General features: G+C 36.0%; 3 protein-coding genes across 3 annotated transcripts; 1 reads left to right on the plus strand and 2 right to left on the minus strand.

The window, feature by feature from the left end:
• Positions 1-416: 416 nt before the first annotated feature.
• On the minus strand, positions 417-11556 carry LOC138314227 (PAT complex subunit CCDC47-like). The gene is made up of 14 exons (XM_069254450.1): positions 11514-11556; positions 10803-10941; positions 10054-10163; positions 9382-9504; positions 8981-9155; positions 8401-8581; positions 7645-7750; positions 6519-6626; positions 5992-6074; positions 5636-5694; positions 5244-5353; positions 4319-4486; positions 2877-2933; positions 417-2319 (listed from the first exon to the last, which is right to left on the minus strand). The coding sequence occupies exons 2-14, from the start codon at positions 10939-10941 to the stop codon at positions 2314-2316; spliced, it is 1425 nt and encodes a 474-aa protein (XP_069110551.1). The 5' UTR covers positions 11514-11556; the 3' UTR covers positions 417-2313.
• A 1464-nt stretch (positions 11557-13020) lies between these two features.
• On the minus strand, positions 13021-17825 carry LOC138314229 (uncharacterized). Its single transcript, XM_069254452.1, has 3 exons — positions 17669-17825; positions 14507-14783; positions 13021-14175 (listed from the first exon to the last, which is right to left on the minus strand). The coding sequence occupies exons 2-3, from the start codon at positions 14769-14771 to the stop codon at positions 13907-13909; spliced, it is 534 nt and encodes a 177-aa protein (XP_069110553.1). The 5' UTR covers positions 14772-14783; positions 17669-17825; the 3' UTR covers positions 13021-13906.
• LOC138314228 (uncharacterized) lies at positions 17810-25842 on the plus strand. Its single transcript, XM_069254451.1, has 3 exons — positions 17810-17905; positions 20069-20343; positions 24162-25842. The coding sequence occupies exons 2-3, from the start codon at positions 20070-20072 to the stop codon at positions 24422-24424; spliced, it is 537 nt and encodes a 178-aa protein (XP_069110552.1). The 5' UTR covers positions 17810-17905; position 20069; the 3' UTR covers positions 24425-25842.
• The last annotated feature ends 1076 nt before the right edge of the window (positions 25843-26918 follow it).

Genomic DNA, 26918 nt, shown 5'->3' on the forward strand with positions numbered 1-26918 from the left:
ACACCATTACCACCATTGAAAAGTTTGAGCTTCTAATTTTAATTCAAATTAAAAGTATGAAAAATAATTAATTGCATCCCGAAAAAAATCCATGGCACTATATCCTATATGGAATGAAGTATTGATTGCACATGCACCAAAGGCAAAATAAATTATTTTATATTATGTTTTGTGTTAATTAGACATCTATATACATAATTAAACACCAATTATTGTTCAAATGATGAATATCATTTATGCTCGGTCAGCGGTGGAGCATCTTTAATAGGAGTAGCTGTAATCGTTTTGTAACAAAGGGGCATAACCCTGAAAAAGTCGGGAGGTATTTACTGGAAATAAAACAGACTATGAACAAGCTGATCTTTAATATTACCAACACTAAGTCAAATAATCAAAGGAAAACTCCACAAAAAATATCCAATAAAGACATTTTTATTTTCTTTAAAACTGACATTTAAAATGTCGCATCAAGATCAGACAGTATGATGAAGACTATTTTACACATTTGATCTGGCTAGAATAAACATAAGAAATACGTTTTACTGGTTTTCACAGAAAAGAATATGGAAAATTTTACTATAAATGTCATAGTACAAAATCTTATTGTAAGCCTATCATTATTGTCATCTGACTTAGCAGTCTTATTTTCATGTTGACAGTAATTTTACTCCCCAAAGAGTTGATAGCAACTAATAAGGTGAAGAAGGTCCTCATAAATCTTACCTGCAGAAAAAATTAAAATTTAGATGCTATATCCTGTGCCAAATAAATCGAACACTGGATTGTAAGATTTCAGAAAAATTAGACTTGACACACTTAGATCACGAAACCCGAGCACAATTGCCCTATACTTTGCCTTTGAATTTTTAGGGTCAATATCATTTATATAGTTAGACTGGTTGAACCATACTTGTTTGTTTATGAAATAAAGACAGTCCTGGTGATTTTCTGTTGTACTAAGATGAGCTTATAAAAGCTTGTCACAGCCTGTAATAAAATCTACAGGTCGGACAGCAATTTTCTACAGTGAACTTAATGTTATATATAACTTTTACAAATGCTTGAACCACTTGCACCGCACCGAATCTGATAAAAACAAAGATCCTTTTCTCACTTCAGTTAATTGGTTAAAGGATCTGACAACAACCCGTTAGAAGTTACAGTCTGATGATCATGACCTTTATACTCCATGTACTTCTTAAATCAGTACAAATACATTTTCTGCACCTAGCTATATCAATAGATAAATGTCTAGGTATGTTGCACTCTTTGTGTGAAATAACTTTACAAAGTTACTTGTACATGACCCTCTAATGGGATGTTCCGGGATCTTTATGGAACAAAATGAAGATAATTATCTGTATTTTATTCAGATCAAACAGGACCCAGCTTGTAAAAATTACTAAATTAGAAAGGCTCTGATATTTTCCTGATTAATATACTCATAATTTACTATAAGTAGACATAAATATATATACATTTCTTATCAAGTAGAAAATTTCTTTTAATATCAAAATCTCTTAAAACATTTTAATATGCAATACTGACTTCACAAAAGACAGCTATCCAACCACTCATTCACAACATCAAACTGAAACAAATCATGTCCTTTAAACTACTTAATATCAATAAGTTGTATTTCCCCATGAAATATGTTAACTATATAATACTATATGTTTGCTTTTCGGAGAGGATGGCAATATGATATCTAAAATATCAAATCACAAAAATGAACAAAATTTCGCTAGATTGACATACAGTCAAAATTATGAAGTTTTTATGGTAAAACTTTCCCATGTACATTTCATTTATCTCTTGAATAGAAATCACTAAAGTCAAGTGAATTGATTGAAAGAAAGAATTGATTTGCAACTAAAAATAGGTCCTTTGGAACTACAAATGTATATGTATGTATAAATGTCTTAAAGAACTACTGTAATAAGGTGGAATGATTAATTAACCTTTATATCAAAAAGGATGGATTCTCGCACACCAAAGGTTGACTGATATCATTTACTACAAATCCTGCTTGGCAGTAATATAAATGCTTGAACATTTTTGGCTGTCGCTATTTAATAGAAGTTCTGGGAAGGTTTCAAAATACCAAATCACAAGCAAACGGATATTCAATTCTCACAAATAGTTGTCACTCACAATTTATAAAATTGTTCAGTTAATGAATTGCAACATAGATTGGTGTATCCTCCTTACACACTTTGGTCTGGACAGACTCCTTAAACTAGATAAATATATCTGACACTTGGACATTTCCATACTTCCACATCCCATCAATGCACATACCCGGGGAGTGAATCAGATCTGAAGCAAAGGAAAAAGATTTTAATGAAATAATGCAACAATCTTGAAATTAATAGACATTCAAATATATTGATATGTAATAATATCATATACATTAATTAAAGATGCTCCACCACTGACAGAGCATAAATTACACTCATCATTTGAACTGTAATTGGTGTTTAATTGCATATTCATTGTATATATGTCTAATTAACACAAAAAATAATATAAAATATATAAAATAATTCATTTGGCTTTTGGTGCATGCGCAATCAGTACTTTGTTCCATATAGGACATAGTGCCATAGAATTTTTTTGGGATGCAATTAATTATCTATATCTTTATCTTGACGTAAAATAAGAAGCTCAAACTTTTCAATGGTGGTACTGATGTAAAGTAAGTAACTTTTGTAACTGCAGAAAATTACTCAAACGTCTGCTGCAGTTTTTGATAGAGGAAAAAATCCCATTTGTCAGCGGTGTAGCATCTTTAATATTAGTATTGAATAACTAAAAGAAAAGATTAACAATGAAAAATATAACATTTTAGAATAAAATTGTAGACTTGGTCTTACCTTCATCATTTTCATTTTAGGTTGTTTTCTCTTCATCTCTCTCCGACTTTCTCTCTCCTGAAAGAAACAAAATACATGAAATGATATTGTAACTAAAATTAAATTTGGGTACACTCAATGTTTTACGACCTTGATATAGACTGTTAAATAGGAGCAGTCAAGATATTTTAAATACACATGATCACTGGCCTTTAACTTTCTGTGAACTAACCATAAATTAAATTTCCTGTGAAATATATATATACCTCACGGTAAAGATATTCTAATATCCTAAAATCGTTTTCCTCAATTACAGACTCACTTAGCTTTTGCTCAGCCATTACTTACCTCCCATGATATTACATACAGCTATAGATATGAACCCAGGCCTTGCTTACCTCCCATGATGGTATCAGACATCTAAAGATATGAACCCAGCCACTGCTTACCTCCCATGATGGTATCAGACAGCTATAGATATGAACCCAGCCCTTGCTTACCTCCCTGGATGGTATCAGACAGCTATAGATATGAACCCAGCCCTTGCTTACCTCCCTGGATGGTATCAGACAGTTATAGATATGAACCCAGGCCTTGCTTACCTCCCTGGATGGTATCAGACAGCTATAGATATGAACCCAGCCCTTGCTTACCTCCCTGGATGGTATCAGACAGCTATAGATATGAACCCAGCCCTTGCTTACCTCCCTGATGGTATCAGACAGCTATAGATATGAACCCAGCCCTTGCTTACCTCCCATGATGGTATCAGACAGCTATAGATATAAACCCAGCCTTGCTTACCTCCCATGATGTTATCAGACAGCTATAGATATGAACCCAGCCCTTGCTTACCTCCCATGATGGTATCAGACAGCTATAGATATAAACCCAGCTCTTGCTTACCTCCCTGGATGGTATCAGACAGCTATAGATATGAACCCAGCCCTTGCTTACCTCCCATGATGGTATCAGACAGCTATAGATATGAACCCAGCCCTTGCTTACCTCCCTGGATGGTATCAGACAGCTATAGATATGAACCCAGCCCTTGCTTACCTCCCATGATGGTATCAGACAGCTATAGATATGAACCCAGCCCTTGCTTACCTCCCTTGATGGTATCAGACAGCTATAGATATGAACCCAGCCCTTGCTTACCTCCCATGATGGTATCAGACAGCTATAGATATGAACCCAACCCTTGCTTACCTCCCATGATGGTATCACCAGCTATAGATATGAACCCAACCCTTGCTTACCTCCCATGATGGTATCACCAGCTATAGATATGAACCCAGCCCTTGCTTACCTCCCATGATGGTATCACCAGCTATAGATATGAACCCAGCCCTTGCTTACCTCCCATGATGGTATCACCAGCTATAGATATGAACCCAGCCCTTGCTTACCTCCCATGATGGTATCAGACAGCTATAGATATGAACCCAGCCCTTGCTTACCTCCCACTTCCTTGTTTTATCAGGATCTTCCTCATTCATCATACGTTCTTTCTCCTGTCTTCGTTTCTCCTCCCGACGAAGTTGTGCCGCCTCCTGGAGTTGAGAATGAGCTGCCTTCAGGAATTGTTCTTCAGCCTTCTTCCTATTCTTTTCTGTCTTGTTTCTTGCCTGAAAGGGAATAAAAGCTATGGTAAAGTTTGTTTTTTTTGGTCAATTTTCAATTTTGCAAGTAAAAAGTATGTTGTTTTCCCTAAAAACATTGTGATGATGAACGCTCACAAAAACATGACATGACAATTAGGGCTGGATCAATATATCGATACATATCGGTTTTCAGAAGCGTATTGAATATCGATACGCAAACATGCTGTATATCGCTGTATCGTTTTAACAACTCAACCTAATGTTTTTTATTATAGAAAGAGGAAATTCCAAACAAAAGTTATTCAAAAGGAAGTGTTTTTTAAAGCATCTGTGTCACCTCTATGAATTAGAAATGTCTTTTCATAGCTAAGAATACGAATTGACAGAAATAAATCAACACAGATGGCGAACTAAATCAGATGTTTGGTAGGTTTTTGCCAGGGTATAGAATCTTTTATCAAAATTGTCTTTTATCATCACAATATTCAAAACACAATGGTAAACTGAATTTGAAAAAAGAGGTCCAGTATATTGTCAACACGTATCGTGTATTGTTTCAGTGTATTGTCAATACGTATCGTATCGTTTTAGACCATCCAATACCCAGCCCTAATGACAATCAAGAACACCCTGCTATGGTTTAAATGTTCTATAACAGCCAGGGTCATTTTATAATAAGCAAATGTAGAACATAAATTGATTAACAAGTAAAACTTATTTCCTGCCAAAATCTGTGTCTGCTAAGTTCTGTATGACAGAATAGGTATGATATGTATCTTACCTCCTTTCCTAGCTGCAGGCGACTGACTTTCTCCAGGCAGTAAAAGACTAACTGTAACAATGGCTTCAAATGCTCCATATCAGCAGGCTTACTTTTACCTTTACCCGGTACTGAATGGTAAAAAAAAAGATTCATTACATTTCATAGAAGTCCTTTTCTTTACCCGGTACTGAATGGTAAAAAAAAAGAGATTCATTACATTTCATAGAAGTCCTACACTTCTTAATCCAAAGAACTATCCCATGATCCAACATACATATGTACATGTATACTATTTTACATTAAAATTTGAAATATAGATTTTTTATTTTTAAATTTAATTAAAAGATACAGGCACTGACATTGTTTCTTGCAATAGGACTGTGGATACAATTTCCATTAAAATGACTCACCATTAAAGCAAAATATCATTACAGGTTTAACTTCAGGCATTTTAGTAGTTTGGGATTCACTGTGAAAAACAAAACATCATATTAATCAAACACCACATTTTTACACTTTAATTTTTCACATAGGACAGAACAATTACTTTAATGCAATCTCCTATGGACAAAAACCAAGATCTTTGAGAAATATCTAAACAGAAAGCTATGGCATAGTGTATGTGCATATCTAGAATAAAATACCTGGTTTTCCCTTGATTAATTTTACAATTCCTAATTTGGTTAACAACGCATACAGATCAATAGATGAGTTAGCTCTATGATTTTGAAATGATCACAGAACTAATGTTTTCATTCATACTTACTCTTGTGCTTTAGCCCCACAAAATTGGTCTGAGAAATGCATAAACTCTACCAGCCCTTCAAACTTGGTCAGAACCTGGCAGACCTACCAAAAACAAAATCCAAGAAACTACAATATTTAACTCCAAATTAGAATATGACGACACATGATATGTTATGCTTGATTTGCCTTTAATATGATCACTAAATGTAATTTGAAATAATTGAACTGTTGACTTGATTTTGAATTATTTAATTAAGGAAAGTTTTAAAATCACATAAACATGAAATATGCATAGATTAGATTCAAACTTCATTGTGTGGTATCATGGTCAATTTTTTTTATTAGTAGATTTTTCAAAGTTGCAAAGCTTCACTTTTCCTACATCAATTTTCAGACTTTCTAGACACCGTTTCCACCGTTTTACCTAATTCTTTGAAAGATAAAATACACCAGAAGCAGTCTTTTTTCAGCATTTTCAGTGTCAAAAAGTACCTGGTACTAAATTTACACAAGTTTGTAGGGTAATAAATGGGTCAGATTACTTACCTTTTTATCTAACAGAGCATTAGAGGCCTCTCCCACCTCACTCAGTAGTTGGTAGGAGTTAGGTAGATCGCTATATTTATCTAAACTCTTCTTTTCTGTAAACTGACTCTGGAATAAACAACAATTGTCATAAAATAATAATTATTAACCTGCCATGAACTTCTTATAAGTTATATCCATTTGTTTTGATTAAAAAAAACAATTAGTTATTTCTAATACCTGGTATACAAGTTATGTGTGAAACATTGAAAATTTTACTTGTACATTATTAAAATGTTTTCTGTTTATTAACATGGAAAATTATTCTATATGATAAAGTCATCTGAGCAATCTAGGGCCGTTTTCGTTTATACGGAACAACCGGTTCGACCTTTTGTAAAAGTTATTATTTCAAGTAGCAGTTTATGATACAGGCCTGTAAGGGCTTTGTCAAGGCTCGTCTGAAAACAATATAAATTTATCAGGTCCGTTTTTAATTCATAAACGAACAACTAGGTCCAACCAGTCAACCCGCATAATCGAAAACGGCCCAGTTGTAAATGGGCGAAATCCAATATTGAAGGGGATATAACTCATTCAAGTGTAATCTACTGTCCAGTAAATAAGCAAGAAATCAAAAGCACCAATTTGTTACTGTATTCACTGTAATTAGCACCCAGGGCGCTTAAATAATTGTAACAAAAGGGGGCGCTTATTAGTGAACCAAAATGTAAGTTGTAGACGAGAAAAGTCAGCCAAATGTTAACTCTTTCTGTACTCATGACACATTAATCTGTTACAGTGAAACATTCATATGTCTTTTAACCTTTGAGATGCATTATTATGTCGTAATTTACATGTAAAAGACTCGCAAGTTCATGTAATATGGGTACAATGCTGATGTAGGAGGCATCACATGTTGTAAAACAGGGTTATTTCCATGGGATGGGGGTGTTGATACAACTTCAACTCATCTCCAGAAAACTGGAGGGGCGCCCCCCCTAAACCTCAATAGTGAAACCAGTAAAATGTATTATTAGCTTTCACAGTATATATAATCAAAAGTATTAATTTACCTAGATATAATTAATGATGATTTTACAGGACAAGTCAAAACGAAACAACAATGGCTTCATTACAGACTTACCAAATCTATCATCTCTTTGTGTATCTTGGAACAACTTTTCTTGGTAGCAATAGCAAACACAAACTTGTCCATTACATTCTTGTCTAGGTCGATAGTTACTAACTGTAAACAAAAAAAACATTATATTTGCCAGGAAATTAATTCAATGATTTGCTTGCCCTGTCATTTCAAAATAATCTTTCCTTGAAGTTGTACTTCATTCTATAAACCTATATTTTAGTGGCTAATCATAACAATTATATATCTATTTGAGTAAGATACCTTACTGAAATGTCATACTAGGATTCAAGTATGATTAAAATTTGAAAGAAGTATGTATGTCTATAATTAATGTTTAACACCTTCTTGACCATCACCAAAGAAATATTCAATATTAAAACTTCTATCCATGACTATCAGAGTATGTTCAATTGTTCCTAGCTGTTGTTATTCCATGATTGCTATTCTTATAGATTAAAATTAAATAATATTGTCAATGAATCATTAACTAAAATCTGGCAGACATATTAAAATATTTCTAATTCTATGATTGCTATTCTTATATATTTAAAATTAAATAAATATTGTCAATGAATCATCATCTGGCAACATAATTATAAATAAAATTCTAGCTGTTGCATGACTATTTATATATTTGAAATTAAATAAATATTGTCAATGAATCATAACAAAATATGCAGACATAATTTAAGTAACTTCAATATTTGTCAATAAAGCAATATCATATAGATAACTTACAATTTGATCAGAGGCTGGTGATCAGAGGCTGGTTTGAACATATTGGTCATTGTACTGATGAGATCCTGCCTCTTTAGTAACCTAAGCTCTACCAACATTCCTTCTAAAGCGGTCCTGCCGCTACACCACAAGGCGTACACATTCTCTGACTCCTTCATCAGGGTACCCGCCTGGGCCTCTTTTGTCGAGCCATCGTCACCTGACACAAACACACACTATCATTAGTATTAAAATATAGCATTTCAGGTGTTGCTAATTTAAAAAAAAAGAAAACAAAATCTTTTGAAAATGACAGTGATATGATGAATTGAAGGAAGCAGAAAAAAAGTAGATACAGGTTATCATCATGGAATCTTGACGAGGGGTATATATTTGGGTATATATATATAGTATCAATTATGGAATAATATTTAATGACTGTCTGTGTGACTTTACTCTAAAATTTGATAATCTTGCTATCATATTATTCTTGTGCAAGCAATTTGTGTTATGATAAACTATCCCAATGACCAAAGTTTATGAGAAAAATATCTAAAGAAAATTTCAAAGTGAAATTTCCTCCTCAAAAGAAGGTGGCAGTTTAGTGTGAAAAGCTTACCAACAATGCTGAAGTTGCTCTCCAGCAGCTCACGGTTAGACTGAAGCCAAGCCTGAGCTAATTTGTGGTTCTTGTTTTTACCATGGATAAAGTTGAGGAAGTAAACGGCAAGACCAGCCAACATCAAGATCTCCATGTAAAAACTGTCCCAGTTAGTACGCAGATGGCCAGGTACCTGTAAAGATGCACAGTCTCACGTTTAAAATATATCAAAATTTTACTGTCAAATTATGTGTTAAATGATTGTGTAAATCTTTCCAAGGAATATAAAGCTTTTTCCTTTTACAATCAAATATACTTTTTACATATTTGAATAAATAAAATTTGAAGTACAGAAGTCACATGTATCATAAAGAGTGAATTCTCAGACAGAGATCATAGGACTGAATCTTTCTACAAACCTTTGCCATTTTCAAATCGGGGAGATCTTTGGATTTTCCTGAGCTGGAACTTTGACTTTTATCGAATCCAATGAACTCATCTTCGTCCGTGAAGTGGTCAAATTCATCATCATCATCTTCCGTCTAAAAACAAAAATCAGAACTAAATGATAACATGTTTCACTTCTTTTTTAACCAAGCTAACAAAAAATTATTTATTTTTCAAAAAGGGGTTCCCTGATACCAGCAAAAATGATCCAAATGAAGATTGAAAGCAAAACCAAATTTCAGTTACCTATACACTTTCTACTGCAAGTATAATGCTTCAAGACATAAATAGTATATCAAGGGTTTCGTTATCTTTTAGGAGAGGCGGTACAATTGCAATTTCAGGGGGTACTTTTCTGTACTACTGTATACATGCTATCTAATGTTATTTAGCCCAATTTAGCGGTACCACAGCCAGGTTTAACCGGCGAAAAAGTACCGGGTACTGCCTGATATTGAAACTCCTGGTATATTAGTGACAGTAAAGTATGCCAAATGTTAAACTCTCCAGAAACATAAGATAAATAACTTGTTCTTCATTGCTACACATTACGTCCTTGGAGTTAAAACGTCAAGGGATGAATATTTAAGCTACCATATCTGACATATTTTTCCTATACCCATGTGTTTCTTAATTAGTTATACCTCTACAGTACTCTCATCTTCATCCTCTCCTTCAGCTTCTCCCTCTTTCTGCTGCTGAACTTCTACATCCTCAGGGAACTCGGCTCTGTCCCCATCCTCTAAAATATCTCCTAAAGGGAAACAAGAAAAAATATTTTAACAAACTTTGAATTCAAAATTTAGTGTTTATTATTTATATGATCTTTCTTATTTATCACATAATCCGTCTGATATCAATTGATTTTGCCTTGTAATATTTTTGCATATGTCACTAGTGTAATATGACCTGGAGCGATTCCCATTGGCTGGAAATTCATTGTGACGTCAGACAGAAACAATAAAATGACGTCAGGATTACGAGGCTGGCGGGACAAAATGGTGGCCTCTGCCAGATTTTTGGAATACATTTTGACATGAAATTCTTTGTTATGTTGGTATTTGTAGTTATGTGATAAATAGTATCTTAAATTTGTGTTAATTTCATATGAGATTTTATGAAACTCGTCTCGCCAAAATAAAAACTTCTTAAACTCATTTCATAAAATCTCATATGAAATCAACACTCATATAAGATCCTATATATTTTACACTTTTCAGTTGTATCATAGAATGCATAGCTGCATTTTGTTTATTTGAAAACACCTATGACCTATCTTACATTATTACAGACCATGACGTGATGTTTGAGGTTTTTTATTGCTTAGACAAAATGTTTCCTTAAATATTCAAGTACTGGTAAACATCACTCATATCTTGACACTACAACTCACCATCTTCAAATTCCTCAAATTCAGCAAACTCATTGTCCTCAATATCTGCATCATGTGGGTTTACCGATTTGACTGTAATTATCCCAGCAACAAGGATAAAGATCAAAGCTAGGAAAGTGAAATTCTTCATGTTTCTCATCTGTAAATAAATGTGCATGTGTATTTTAATTTAGCATACTTACTTGTAAGTAAAACCTGTCGTTGCCTGATTAATATTTTTGTCAGTGTAGCTTTAAAGATTTTGTCAGAAGCTAATTAAAGCCACTAAAGTTGTTTTAATAAGTCATATTTCATAGTTCTCAATCATTTATCAGGAAATTTTCTAAACTACAGAAGCTAACGTTAGGTTGACAAAAACTTCCGGCAGGCACATTTCCAAGCTCTTCAATGTTAATAGATTTCAACATTCATAAAGAGTAAGATTTCAATATTGCCTTATGAGATCTTACATATGCACAAGGCCTATTTTTCGTAATATATTTCCTATCCGTCAAAAGTGGTGACGTACTGTCAAACTGTTGTGCACAAGTAATATGCCGGTTCATTGATGATGCGAAACCGTGTAGGATTTGGATACATTTTAAATCGATGCCTGTTTTTGTTTTTAAAAGTATGTAGAAATATATTCAAGATGGCGATCGTGTATCGATATATTCTAAATCGAAGCATAAATGCACATTTGTTTCGGATGCGAACATGTGTAAAACTCACCAACGTCGGGAAAAGCTTGCCTCGTTCTGAAAAAGAGGAGAGTTCCACTTCGACGCATCCGAATATTTTTCTTTTGATTACCTCCCCTTGACCAGTAGCTTGCTCGCTCGCAAGCGTACGCGTGATGAGTTTTTTTTTTTTTTTTTTGTCGGGAAAGAGCTATACATTTTCTTTATATCGTTGTTTAATTTTATGATCTTTAAATCTTTTTGTTTCAAAGTCAAGCGAGATAGAGATAAATTCATAACTTTAATCCGTAAAGATTTGTTTTCAGGCTCTAAAGTCATTTTTATTAGCAACTTTGTCATGTAACATTAGGCCTACTGCAGTAGAAAATCTATCAAAGGTCTAAAACTTATAAAAATAATTAACATCATACAAAGTGCTTATCTGCCTTTTCCCATTTGGCACGGTTCTGTAGGTAAATGGAAATTTTTTTAAAATTTTCAGAATTTGTACATAGATGCATTTATGTTGCAGGCCTAACTATCCTTAACAACCGGCGGAGAAAGCACAGGATTTTGAAAATATTATTCTTAAAGCCATTGGGTAAGGTTATAGTTCTGATATACTTAACAAATAACATTGCTTTCTACAATGATATATATGTATAGGGCTATAAATATGTTTTTTTTTGGAGACAATGCAGGAAGTGAAAATAAAAGACATTGTCCTTTTTGCACAGCTTCGATTTTAACTTACAAATGTACTCTATACTCCTAGAATAAAAAAAAAGATAAAAATAATCTATGACCTCTGTTGTCCCGTCGAAACTTTTTTGCATACTACGCATGGCAAAATTCAAAAATGACATGCGTGTAAATAATGCACGTTATATGAACATATCAAAGAAGAGAACGCGGCATATTTTTTCTTCAATCTTTTTCTTTCTTATAAAACAGGATTTTAAACTGTGTCAAAATCCTGTGCTTTCAATCTGAAAATAATATCTTGATTTCCACGCCGCACCATATAAACTTTTCTTTATTGCGTCAACATTGACGTTCAGAGAGTGCGCGGAGATCTACCAGCGTATGAAGACCTAATTTCAATCAGATTGTTTAAAGATGCTCCACCGCTGACAAATGGTATTTTTTCACTATCAAAAACATGAGCAAACGATTTAGTATTTTTCTTCAGTTACAAAAGTTACTTGCTTTACACCATTACAAACAGTGAAAAGTTTGAGCTTCTAATTTTACTTTAAGTTTAGAATATAAAGAAATAATTAACTGCATCCCGAAAAAATTCCGTTTCACTATACCCTATAAGTAATGTAATACTGACTGCGCATGCACCGAAGGCAAAATAAATAAATTTATTATAGTTTTTGTGTTAATAAGATATATAAAAATATACGATTAAACACCAATTATTGTTCAAATGATGAATGTCATTTAAGCTCTGTCGGCGGTGGAGCATCTTTAAGCCGCCTTCCAACTGCAATATATTCGGTTGTTATAGGATCAACATTTCTACAAATATAATCATAAAACACACGACAGTATATATCACAATCCTTTTAATACTGTTGTCAGGGTATTATACATCACACACGTATAGATAAAGAGGTGAATGAATAGAACACAAGTAAATAAGCAAATACAATACTGTAGAAAGGGCAAGAAAATTATTCTACAATTTTTGCAGTAAAAGACATTTTGCACAATTCAAAACATGTTATAAATATAGCAAATATTTATAATATCACAAAAACGATAAAGATAAGTAAATTATAACATATAGCACTACAATGTACTCTATAGGCCTATATATAATTAAAATTAAACTAATTTAATGCTTTTTGAAGAATGTTACATTTCACCGATTTCATGGGAGAGTGAAACCGGCTATCACGGAGATAAATCATCAACACTCTAGATCTGTAGCTGACTGCGATTCATTACATGATCCTCATTTTCATCAAGCGTCTCACAGTCGATGGCTTGTCAATCAGATTTGAACAAACATTATTAAATGTTGGCGTAACTTTTAATATTGACTGATTTTTGCTTGAGTGTGTTTTGTTAAGATATACCTTTTACAAAGATATCAACAACAAAATATAATGATTCAACTCCCCTAACATCTAATTAAACAATTTCATAATACAGAAAAGGTTATCTAAAAATTAATTAGATTAGATCAATTAACCCCTATATGAAAACATCATAGCCTTGTACTTTATTGCAAAATGCAAATGATGGGCATTGATTTGATGCAATTGCATCCAAGATGCCATAAGAAAAGGATAATATTTAGCTAAATAAATGAAAAGAAGGATCTCCAAAAAGTGTCAATTCCCCCCAAAAAGCATATACATGACCATTCAGACATTATGTTGTAATATACAAAAAAAATGTACATGTAATTTCAATTGACCCAGCTAGAATTTAAATCTTCGGAACATCTCTGGGTTCTATAACCCAACTTGTGGGAAACTCTTTCTTTCGTCGCTCTCGTTCGTTTTCGATGGCCTCGTGATAGTAACCATAGTAATCACCGCGACCTTTTCGCTCCACTGGTCTAAAAGCGTCACTTTTCGGCCATGGGTTCTGGAAAATGTCTTTTGATGGCATTGCAGGAAGGTCCCGTGTATATCCGAACAGTTTAAGATCTGCTTTACCAGTCTGTAGTAGGCCAATGTTTTCATTGTAGTATCCTGCAAGTATACGGATAACACAACATAAAATATTGAGGTATGTTCCAATATTGAAAAGAAAAACAACATACAACAAACATAAATATAACTGCCATTTGCCAATGCTTATCAAACGAAGAAAGCTTTAAATTGAAGTACCAGTGTATGATGAAGGACAAGATTCGAAACGAGCTATCTTTTAAAAAGCGCTATCTTTTAAAAAGCAAGTTTTTATATGCTGTATTGACAAGAAGACAAGCTAAACTAGACTTACATTTTTTCAAAAGTGAAATTTAGAAAGCTTTTTAAATCTTTTCAAGTTTTATTTTGGCTCAATGGTTCCACATTTTACCTGAAGGCGTGTCTCGGTTCCTCATAAAGGCCACCCATTGGTCCTCCGACTGAATATCAATAGCATCTCTCTTGGTTTCCCTTGGCAACGACCGGAACTGGTCCTTAGCTATCCACGCCCTCTCTGATGGTACATAGTGGGCCATGCCCATGTACGCATGTGACTTTCCGTCACCACTGACGTAGTTGTGAACTGGTACGGCATTTGTGGGGCCTCTCTCCTTGAGGTTGGTACCCCCGCTTGTAGCGTACTCCTTCCGATGCATAACGTATTTTACCTGCAACATAAATCGTAGGTTGTCAGTTCTTTATACAAAGGAGAACATGCACGTATGAAGGGGTCTACAGTGACGGGGATCTAATACAGGACAGAGATTAAAACACAAACGTAGGCAATCAAGAAAGCGATTGAAGATCGGATGAAACAATGAAAAAAAGACGAGGATGGGAAGATCTGTTCTATAACTATGTTAGAGAGGTTTATTACGCCGTATCAACTACAGACAACAAAAGCTAACGTTTAATAAGACTGACGAGTGACTCTCATGCAAGGATGTTATTATGACGACAGAAAGATGGAGATTGAAAGACAATAAGATAAGTCATAGTTCAAAGATGACAAAGAAGAGCTGCAATGAAAGGTTAGTTGGTTGGTTGGATGATTGCGCATTCATCTTGTCTTGTCATTCCTATTGCCACACCATTCACTTCTAGGTCTAAAGTGATGCAGATGTCAAGGGAGACGTTAAGGAGATAATAACCCAACTGTATTTGCCTTTTATGATATGTACAATGGGTGGCACATGTATAATAACAATGGTATCGAGCTACTTCGAACTAGTGATGCAATGTAAACATAAATTATTATTGGTGTTATTATTACTGTGATCATAATACTTGTTTGTTTGTTTGATTAATTTACGTCCTATTAACAGCCATGGTCATGTAAGGACGGCCTCCCGTGTATGCCGTGTGTTGCATGTACAGTGTATGTTTGTGCGAGGTGCGTGTTTTGGGAGACTGCGGTATATTCGTGTTGTGTCTTCTTGTATAGTGGAACTATTGCCCTTTTATAGTGCTATATCACTAAAGCATGCCGCCGAAGACACCAAGCAACACGCACCCCACCCGGTCACATTATACTGACAACGAGCGAACCAGTCGTCCCACTCCCTGTATGCTGAGCGCTAAGCAGGAGCAGAAACTACCACTTTTATAGACTTTGGTGTGTCTCGGCCAGGGGACAGAACCCAGAGCCTTCCTCACAGGGGCGAGCACTCAACCAAAGGCCAAAAGTGAGGTGGTGTCAAGGGAGACTCTAGGAAGAACAAAGTAATTTAGTGAGAAAGAAAAGATAAGATCCTTAATTTAGTCGCCTTTTACGATCATGAAATAGGGGCAGCAGGTACAATTCTCACACCCTACCTGCGGGGCCAACACGAGGCCTAAAGTGAAGTATGTCAGTAGAGAGGTTAAAAAAAATTAATAAGGAAGAAGAGAAAATATACCGGTGATATCCCAAATTAATCGACTTCGTGGGTAGAAGGTTAAACTCTAACGCCCTTACTTGAGAACAGCAGATAAGGTAGATACTGTTAAAGGGACTGAAATGAACGGAATATGATAAGATGGACCAATTAGAGATGGATGGCGATGAGGAAAAAATGAGACAGAGAAAGGACAGACACGGAAGATGATTGAGGTGGAAACTGACAGAAGTGACAGAAGAAGTCGGAGGTGGATAGGTCTATATACAGTGGGGAAAGGATGGGATTATAGATAGACAATCGTTTGGTTTGTTTAGTTTAAATCCTATAACAGCTAGGATAACTCAAAGACGCATCACATAGTCTAAAAAAGTGGTAGTTTCTGTTCCTGCTTAGCGTCCAGCATACAGGGAGTAGGACGAGTGGTTGGCCCGTTGTCAGTATAATGTGACCGTGTGGGTGTGTTGCTTGGTGTCTTCGGTGGCATGCTTCATTGATATAGCACTATAAAAAAGGGGCAAGAGTTCCATTATACAAGAAGACACAACACGAATATACCCAGAACACGCACATTGCACTTCATACACGCAATGACCCGCATACATGGGAGTCCGTCCTTACATGACCCTGGCTGTTAAAAGGAAGTTAAACTTATAAACCAAACCATTTTATTTGTGTAATGTGTTGTGTGTGTATGTCTGCATGGTTGGAAAGACTGCGGTATATTCTTGTTGTCTCCCCTTGTATTATTGGAATTCTTGTCCCTTTTGTTAGGGCTATCTCATTATATCCCCAGAAGCATATAGCCAAAGGCACCAAACAAAACACCCCATCCAGTTACATAATACTTACAACTGCAGGCAAACCAGTAATTGATGCTGAGCGGTAATTTGTTTGTTTGTTTGATTAATTAACGTCCTATTAACAGCTATGGTCATGTAAGAACGGCCTCCCATGTATGCGGTGTATTGCATGTATGTAGTGCGTGTTGCGTGTTTTGGGAGACTGCGGTATATTCGTGTTGTATCTTCTTGTATAGTGGAACAATTATCCTTTTTATAGTGCTATTTCACTGAAGCATGCCGCCGAAGACACCAAGCAACACATCCCACTCATGCTGAGCGGTAAACAGGAGTAGAAATTATTTATATGGTATTAACAGCCAGGTGCATGCAAGGACGGCCTCCCATGTGTGTCGTATATTGCATGTATGAAGTGAGTGGATAGCATTTTTTGTGAGACTGTGGTGTATTTGTGCTGTGTCTTCTTGTATAATGAAATTCTTGCCATTTTTATAGTACTATGTCACTATAATGAGAGTTATTAGCTACAGTGTATTGTGGTACATGGATACATTAAAGGAGACCTCGATCTTTAAATTAGATAATGGATAAGGCGACATTGCATGATTTTTTATAGAGAAATTATATGATTAACCTTTTTTATATTTAAGCATTTTACGCATATTTTTTACAAGCACCTAAAGCAGTGTCAAACTTAGAATATTAATAGACGAATAAGGTAATCTACCTGGTCCAGAAAGTTACACACAACTTTCTAGTGGGAATATGAGAGTAGTCTCCCATACATCATGTTTATATTCACTGTACGTAGTTTACAAGTGATGCAGATTGATACAGCTGTACACATGTCATACACTGCAGCTTGCTTCTTACCTGTATTTCAGGTAGAACAGTAAAGCGATTGTTTTTATCCTCCCGAGCTTAGCCCGTATCGAGTTATAATCCTCTCGTGTCGAATAAGATTTAAATGACCAGTTGTCAACACTGCACACAATCGGTCTTCTTTATGTAGATGGCGCTCTAATCAGTTTACATTGGTTACACGGTAATACACTACACAGGTAAACATCCGGTTTGCTCAGGTGTGATACACAGTCCCAACAGCGACAGGTAAGTGTACAGGTGTGGTCCACATCAAAGTAATTAATTACAAATACCTGGCATTTAACATCCATGATTGAAATGATGTTTTTTGCCTAAACAATGTCCCGTTGTTGGAGTTGTATAACGTACGATGTAGCACTATAATTTTGCGAAAGAAACACCGTCACTACTGCAAAAGCTGATACAGGTGTTGTGTACAGGTGTGAAAAGGGCGATAATCATATTTTCAGAAGGAGATAGCATATAATGCCAGCTATATAGAAATCTGCCATACTCGCTTGTAATCAGTATTCGATGGATAATTAGACAAGGTATACTATAATCATTTACCATTTCACATAGATATGAAAATTTAAATGCCAATATCCTGTGATAACTTAAGGAATTTAAATCCCTTTACAAGCAAATTTCGTTTAGCTATAATCAGACATTGATATGATAACATCTTGTGCTGGTATGTACAGGTGCTTCATTCACAAGTTTATATATGATACAAAACGTATTGGTAGTTTTGTTTATGCCATTTACACTCAAATCCTCTTCAGAAAATGAAATATCCAATATTGATTATCCCCACAACCTTCAAAACATTCACACATGCTACAATAATGTACACATTATTGCTATAATACACAGAAGGCAACCCTTAAATGACCCTGGCTCTTTAAGCATAATTATCCAACCAACCAAACAACCCCGTATCTAATGTGTGGCGTGAGTTGATTGTGTGTTACGGACAGTGAAAAAAAGTGGTACGTATTTTTTTCGTCTCCGTGGAATAACGCCAAATTCATCACTTAAGGAATATACTTTATTTTGTTGAGGTTATGAGGGTATAATAATAATGGAGCATGCGTAATTTTCAAGATGTTTGTCATAATATGGCTTATATTGTTTTAATGACGGCACTTTGTATAGCTGTGTAGATGATTTTAAAAGGAAAATTATCGCTCTTTCCAACGGTAGTAACCTTTTTTTATGACGATGTACTAGAAATGTGTTTATATAGCCGCTAAAGGTTGGCGGGTTAGAAATTTTGAGCTGTGAGCTTTCCATCCTTCTCGTATATAGTACCATGTACAGTATGATTTTCATCGTTTTTTGATCAAGACCTTTAAAACATCTAAAAATGGTCATAGGGCACTCTGATGGGTCCATGATTATATAATCTGTAGGTAATTCTCAAATCCATGTGTTCACACACGCAAGACATTATTCCGTCTTTGCATATTACATAGTTAGCTCCCTTGCGGGTCGATTGTTACGTCATTATTTTGTGAGTGCATCAACTCACGTCGTTTTCTCCGAAACGTATGACGTTACGCTCTCAAACACATGACGTCACAATCAATACCTACTCGCAAGTGCAGATAACTCTGTAATATGCAAATTCGGAATATACACGGGCGGTTATATGCAAATTCGGAATATACACGGGCGGACGTCTTTAAATATATGATAAACCAAATCACCAAACCTGTAGAGTCACGTGGAATATTTGTTTGGTTGATTCGATTAACGTCCTATTAAACGACCCCCCCCCGTGTATGAGGTGTGTGGAGTGCGTGCTTGTTTTGGGAGACTGCGGTATTTTCATGTTTTGACCATTTGCAATAATAGAACTCTTGTCCTCTTTATAGTGATATCACATTGAAATATACCATCAGATTTAAAACACCAACCAAGCATATCCCACCCTGTCACACATTCGTGGTTTTTAGGCAAGCCCATTTCCTGCCACACTGAATCGCCTAATTCAATGCATCATAATTGTTAAGCTCACCCTTTATTTACTTATCTTATCTAACAGCCTATAGTATACTTGTTTGTTGGATTAACGTCCTATTAACAGCCAAGGTCGTGTAAGGACGACCTAGGCTCTCATGTATGCAGAGTGTAGCGTGTATGAAGTGCGAGGTGCGTAGTTTGGGAGACTGCGGTATGTTCGTGTTGTGTCTTCTTGTATAGTAGAGTATACAGGCCAAAAGTGAGGGATAGAAACGATATATCAAAATTTAGTCGCCTTTAATAATACATTTTCTAACTCCTTAGATTCAAACTTTCAGGATCCTTTCTACAACACCTGTACAGAAATTTTTGTTGAAGATTTTGTTTTTTATTAAATGCCCCATTTTCATTTCCCTACAATACTACGCTTCATTTCTATAGGATGCATAGATTGGAATACGCGACGAGCGGAGGGACGAATATCAAGGAGAGGGGACCCTACAACCCTACTCCCACAGACAACTATCTCAGCGGCACGGGCAAGTCGCATGTGTATCGGGGCCCTGGGTACTACGTCCCTTTAGATAACAGATGGATCCAGTTCCACCAATACAGGGCACTTCCGCCGGAAACCAAAAGGGACGCAATACTATTTGAGTCGGAGGATGCCTGGGTAGAATATCAAAGGAAACGCGACACTGCCCCGAAACCTAGTGGTGAGTTACTAAGATAATGGCGAGTGCAAACTTTCAAAATTTAGTATCTTGTTTTCAAAAATAGTTTATTTCTGCCTTAAATATTTCCCCAATGGTTAGTTTAACGCATTACCCAATTATATGGGAAATATTCCTGCCCTCACACCGGACATAAATGCTTGGGACAGATGTCGTCCTCCAGAATGGTGGTTGGTTGGTTGAAAAAAGCCAGGGTTACAGTTGTACTTGAAGATGGCCCCGCATGTATGCAGTGCGTTGCAGGAACGTAGAGCCTTTCGTACATGGTGTCAAAGTAGACGTAAAGGCGATGTAGAACTAGATATATGATCAAGTCAGTTAGAAAGAAGAGAACTAATGAGATCCCAAATCCCTTGTATGAGAATGAGTTTCCTTCGGACTAGTTTATACGAAGCTCCAGCTACTTTCTACAGAAGTAATATCCAGCACATTTAGAACTAGATATATGATCTAGTTTACCTAGGGACATTATGAAGGGTATTGATGAAATGATGTATTAGTGAAACTGTCCTTGACACGTTTATCGTTTCCTTTCACCCTTGCTGAACATAACGAGACCTTGATGACATATCAAGGTTAACAAAATGCTATAAGTATGGTGGTCCTGCAGGTAGGGCGTTAGAATTGTACCTGCTTACCCTATTGCATGACCGTAAAAGGCGACTAAACTTCGAATATTGTCTTTTCTCTTATTCCTAACTGACTTAGTTCTTCCTAACGACTCTTTGGTCGAGCGCGTTAATTGCTTGGTGTCTTCGCCGGCATTCTTCAGTGATATAGCACATTAAAAGGACATGAATTCACCGTAGTCTCCCAAAACACGCACCACGCACTTCATAAACACTACACACCGCATCCATGGGAGGCCGTCCTTACAAGGCATCTTCATTGACTCGTTTTTGGCCTGGAGTTAAACGTTAGCCTCTGACGGAGATATATACATGTATGATAATCTCTAAAAATGGCAGATTTCGCTCTCTTTATCCACGTAAATGGTGTTGGTCGTATGAATCGACTGCTGTCAGTAAATTTAGCCAGGGTAATGTGTTGTTCAGTGTCTTTGTTGGTATTCTTTTTCGACACAAATACACGAAGTTTGGGTCTGCCCGCCGTCAGTATAATGTTACCGAGTGGGATGTGCTGTCTAGCGATGGGCAAGAACTTTCGTTATTGCGAAGAGACAAAACACTAATATTTGTTATGACCAAGACACACCATAGTCTATAAAAGTGGCAGTTTCTGCCCCCGTTAAGCTCTCAACATACAGGGAGTGGATCGACTGGGTCGCTCGTTATCAGTATAATGTGACTGAATACGGGGGTATCGAGATCCCAAAACGACGTGGGTAAGTTACAATTTACCGTCGATTAGTCCCACCTTCCGGTGATTATGACGTCAAACGACGACGTCATAATTACCGGAAGGTGGGACCCGTATTGGTGTGCTTTTTCAGTGTCTCTGGTAGCACGCTTCAGTAAGATAGCACTATAAAAAGCTCCACTATTAAGCCACAACACGAATATACTGCAGTCTCCAAAAACACGCACGTGTTCACTTCATCGCATACATAAGATGGCGTCCTGGAATAGCACTAGATGTTAGTACAATGTTAATACAACCGACTGAAGTAGGGTATACCAAAACATCCACGTACTCGCCCCATGCACCAAAACATCTCAAGGTTGGATGGTTGATTGGTTGTTTTATTTACGGTCGTGGGCATCTAAGGACGACCTCCCTTGTACGCGTCATGTTGCGTGTCTTAGGTGCGTGTGTGCTTTTTGGAGGCTGAGGTATATTCGTGTTGTGTTTTCTTGTACAGTGCAGTTCTTAAATGACCTTACCTTTTTAATAGTAAAGTCCAACCAACAAAGACAATGTTTGCTTTTTACTAGAACAATATGGAAATTAATAATTCTATAACCCTACAACATTCAACTAAATGGTTTACGGAGTTTCCAACATTTTACATGTTGTTTCATTATAGCATGGTATTAGACAGACAGAATGTTTCAGTTTTGGTATTAGACGCAGTGTTATATAGTTAACTCCTCTGACTGCTCAGCATTATATTTTGTTTGACTTTTAAAACCCACACCCTTTCAGAATGCATTGAAAGTGAATTCCAAAGACTGTGCTAGGTCCAAAGAGAGCACCAGCACATCCAGATCAATATTCGCGGTTCCGATCGGGTTTTGTACACACAAGTAAGACAGGCTGTCAAATTACGATCCACGAGAATCATAAAATTAGAGCAGCATTGACATGATGGTGATAAATGTTCTTTAGACTAATTGTTGAACACAAGGTTAACTTGAGGTGTTCTAATGCATCTGATGGCTACTGGTTCTCCTTGTACACGTGGGAATATTAGTACCACTACATTACATTGCCATGAATAGGAGCTTCACTGCTGCATGTCGCGGTGAGTTGGTTTAGCAAGAGAGAAGAAGGAACACTACAAAATATAAAATCAAAGACTGCAGCATGTATAAGTTCAGATATTATACTGTTAATGTTATAATGCTCTTGACGATTTGAGGCAGTTTTCAGAAAAAAAAACTCCAATAAAATTGACTGGTTTCTACAGGACTCCTCTCACAATTGTATGGAAAAGAAAACATATACTGTTCAGGTAGCATAGTCGACTCGCGACCTTTGAGTCGTGTTGCTTTCAATTATAAATTATCAGTTTTGTACCTTGTCGTTTTCTGGTGATAATCATCGAAAGAGGACCGAAAAAGAAAGATAATGTAGAAAACCTCATATTTCTGCACGCTCTATAGTGTACATCGTCTTTGCATAAAATTGATGACCTTTTGACTTCATCATTTGTTAAGGTTTAACTTCCTATTACGTCCTCCTATGGATGAGCTGTTGTATATTGTGCGGTGTCTCTTTGTAGTAAAACGACTGTCGTCCATTTTATAGAACTGTATCACGGAAGCATAGTCAAAGATATGAAACAGCATACCCCACTCCATCACATTATACTGACAACGAGCAAACCAGTCGTCCCACTCGCTTTATTCTGATCCGTAAGCATGCACAGATGTTTACCATTTTATAAACTCTGGTTTGCCTGGACCAGCGAGAGAAAGATGTCAAGAGAGCAAGAGAGACGAAAGACTTGTGTAGGGAACAAGGAAAACTAGGTAACAATATTTATTCTTCTTGTAAAATCATGTAGAGACAGCACTTGCAGGACAGGCTATCCGAAGAATATTGAATCTTTAGGAGGTCATGGACCTATTCGTGCAATGAATTTGGTCTTGTTTAATCGATGTTGAAAATTGTTACTAGTGGGTATTTGGTGAGGGAGAGATGTTCACATTAGTGCTCAATGGACAAGAGTCTTTTCTTTCGTTAGATGACACCAAATGGAGATACATAATGTACTACAATATCATCTCAGAACACAACCATTGTATACACACAACATATCGCTCGGGAGGTAGGGGCCGTCTCGCTGAAAATTTAATGCTTAATAATAACAATTAAAGTCGTTGCAAAACCACACACGCTTTCACAACAGAACGCATCGCATTGTCCATTGTAGATAGCATTATAAAAAGGCGAAAAATAAAGCATTACACGAACATACTGCAGTCTAGTAAAACGCGTCCGCATTTTATACACTTCCCTCAGACAGAGGAGGGAGATTGTTGTTAATGACCGTTAATAGAACGTTAATCAGCAAACAACCAACGGACCTTAAATGACATTTACTGTTAATAGGAAGCTAACCATTATCAAGCAAGTACCATAGCTTATTTAACGATTACTCTATATCTTTGTAGGTATTACGCTGTCTGGAGTTCCCACACAATACACTGGTATCCCTGTGCCTAATCTACTGCCGTTCCAGACATGCGCTTGGAACAGACGATGGGACGGTGCTGGCTACTTCCTGCCATCCGGTGACAAATGGTTCCACGATCACGACAGCCCTGCCATCCCGGGTGAATCTAAGCTGTTCTACAATGAAGAGGATTGGATCAAATACAAACATATGTTGGAGAAGCCGAGCATGGCGACGCTTCAAAAACAGCAGTCCGAATGACAAGACGTGAATTTGTAACTGTTGAACAAGACAGGGAATGGAATAATGGGATGAAATTTTGTGAGAGATCGGGTTTTGGTTACATACAAGTCCAGCGAGAGCAACATTGTGCTTTTTACCATATAGATCATCTATCAACCCGATGGTCTTCTAGCTGCGTTAAGGCACGGAAACTGGTGAAAAGGATATTTTTATTGTTAAACAGTTTGCTCCATTACAGCTCTTTTATGTGCATCTCTGTTATAAACACGTTCATTTGTCGAATCGTCAAATGTTGTAGTTGTGAAAATTTGATGAGAGAATTTTCATGGTTTTCTTAATTAGGTGTGAGCGTTATCCTACTGTGGAAAGCCGTTCATTATTTCAAAGTTGCACAGTATCAATTAGTGACAATCGGCACACCTCGATCAATTAGGCCCGTTACATGGGTAATGGCACCACAATCAGACAAAGTCGACTAGATACCGGGTCCTCTTGTCTAAATGAGCGATATATGTGTTATAAGAAAGCGGCAATGGATGGCGAGATGTAACTTTAATTTCTACCAATCAGCGCGGAGAATAAACTCAATTCCGAAACAATTTGTAACACTGAAAGCCATGTACCCGATTATTAAGCGTTTGTAAAAACGTATTGCCCATCCCATGCCAAAGAGTGCCTCAAACGCCAAACGATATACATTTATAACACACACTTAGCGTCGGTTAGATTTCGAGACTAAAATTTGCAAACTTAGATTGATTTTTTGGAGTCAATTGTTCCTTTTAACTGCATGACAGCGTTGGACTAGTAAAATTGATGTAGAAATACCACGGGCAATATGTACCAAGTTCCTCTTATACAGCATCATTCATGCTCAATTGAAAATTGGCAAAGTTGTTGAACATGTTAACAGGGAATAGATTTTCGTAAACTGGCTTTAGATTCTGTCCGATATAATTACTTACTTACATTAGATCTATTGCAATGGATATGTTTTCAACAGCTTTGACAAAGCTAGATAATAAGTATATACTTCACCTTTTAAGAAAAACCCTTAAAACGCGAAACCCATATATATATATATATACATATTTCTTGTATGTATGCAAGCAGCTTTTAAATGATTTCTTCGGGACATTTATTTTACGTTCTTTAGTTTGTTGTTAAATTGCGTTCCATATAAGATTGATGTGCACAATAATGCTGGTTAGGAAGTAGATACGTACGTACCTACTGGCATCGTAACGCACGAAAGATCATTAAGTACAAATATACTGAACTAAGGTACTGATGGATGCGTTATTGTTTAAGGAGGATAACATTAAAATGGTGGTTTTTATATATAAACATTTGTTTATATAATAGTTCAATTGACAATATATATGTGATTTGTTACGTTTCTAATTAATTTATATAATAAACACACTCTCATATAATTATTCTTTGTTCTTTGTATACAATTAAAAATCTCCTTAAAGTAAGTAAAGTATCATCGACTCTTGTCGAAAAGTTTAATAATTCACGAATTGAAACCACATTAAATATGTTTAAAAAGTATAAAATAAAAATCGAAATTGATAAAACTAGAACAGATACCAATTGAAAAACAGTTTTATCTTTTGAAAAAGGAAAATTGAACCTAGGAATATATTTATGAAAAATGTTTGCACACAAATACAGAAATATTGGTCACAATTATTGGTACTTATCAACTCTTATTCTTTTCGCGACGACTTGTTATTTTGTTATAATGGACCTATATGTACGAATCATGTTCGCGGCTTTTAATATTCGCGGTTTGAAATTTCCCGTGAAATACACGAGATTTCATCGTACAAGAAGTTGGTAACTCTCTTTCGCGGCTACTCAATTTCGCAATTTCCATTCCTAAACATGTGTGCGAAAATTAACTTTCGCGGAATTATTTTTTCCCAATATATGTCATGTAGATATCAATTCGCGGAGATAAGGTTTCGTAGATATTCTTAGATCGCGAAATTCGCGAAAAAAATAGTTTGTTTACAGTATCGTTATACGATGAGTCGTGAGAGACTAGTTTCCTTCCCTGGTATTTCATGAAAAGTGTAACTTTTCCCAATAGTACCTGTTAATCATTTGAAACGTTTGGTCAACCTTTCAAAAGACAAAAAACTATCCCCATTAAAACTACATAACATAGTCTACGTGTTTTTGTGTGTATTTACAACAGATTTAATGTCTTAACATGTACTACTCGTACATTCACGTTCTGTGGATGTACTTCCCACACAGGGAATCAATTTCTCGTCTATCATATCAACTGTTGAAATTCTTGCAATACCGCTTCTACCCTCTTTGTACTTATTGTTTTCATATTTTAAAGCATTGCTGCTGTTACACGCTAAATGTGGCAATTGCATCTGACACTGAGCGTTCAGACTTTTCTACATAAAATGTCGCCAGGGCTACGTGCTTTATTACATTTCCACGGCTGCTCGTTGTGCAATACAAGACTTTCCTTATCAAGTCAAAT

This window comes from Argopecten irradians, chromosome 2 (genome assembly GCF_041381155.1).
Source record: "Argopecten irradians isolate NY chromosome 2, Ai_NY, whole genome shotgun sequence".
In the NCBI taxonomy this organism is placed as follows: Eukaryota; Metazoa; Mollusca; class Bivalvia; order Pectinida; family Pectinidae; genus Argopecten; species Argopecten irradians.

What these genes read in the sequence shown, in the direction of transcription:
- LOC138314227 (XM_069254450.1), bottom strand. Translation starts at nt 10,941, where the DNA reads ATGAGAAACATGAAGAATTTCACTTTCCTAGCTTTGATCTTTATCCTT. An exon ending in GAGCAACTTCAGCATTGTTG is followed by an intron (nt 8,582 to 8,980) that starts GTAAGCTTTTCA and finishes TGTTTGTGTCAG; the next exon opens with GTGACGATGGCTCGACAAAA. An exon ending in TGTGGGGCTAAAGCACAAGA is followed by an intron (nt 5,695 to 5,991) that starts GTAAGTATGAAT and finishes TGTTTTTCACAG; the next exon opens with TGAATCCCAAACTACTAAAA.
- LOC138314228 (XM_069254451.1), top strand. Translation starts at nt 20,070, where the DNA reads ATGCATAGATTGGAATACGCGACGAGCGGAGGGACGAATATCAAGGAG. An exon ending in CACTGCCCCGAAACCTAGTG is followed by an intron (nt 20,344 to 24,161) that starts GTGAGTTACTAA and finishes ATATCTTTGTAG; the next exon opens with GTATTACGCTGTCTGGAGTT.
- LOC138314229 (XM_069254452.1), bottom strand. Translation starts at nt 14,771, where the DNA reads ATGCATCGGAAGGAGTACGCTACAAGCGGGGGTACCAACCTCAAGGAG. An exon ending in GAACCGAGACACGCCTTCAG is followed by an intron (nt 14,176 to 14,506) that starts GTAAAATGTGGA and finishes GTATACTTGCAG; the next exon opens with GATACTACAATGAAAACATT.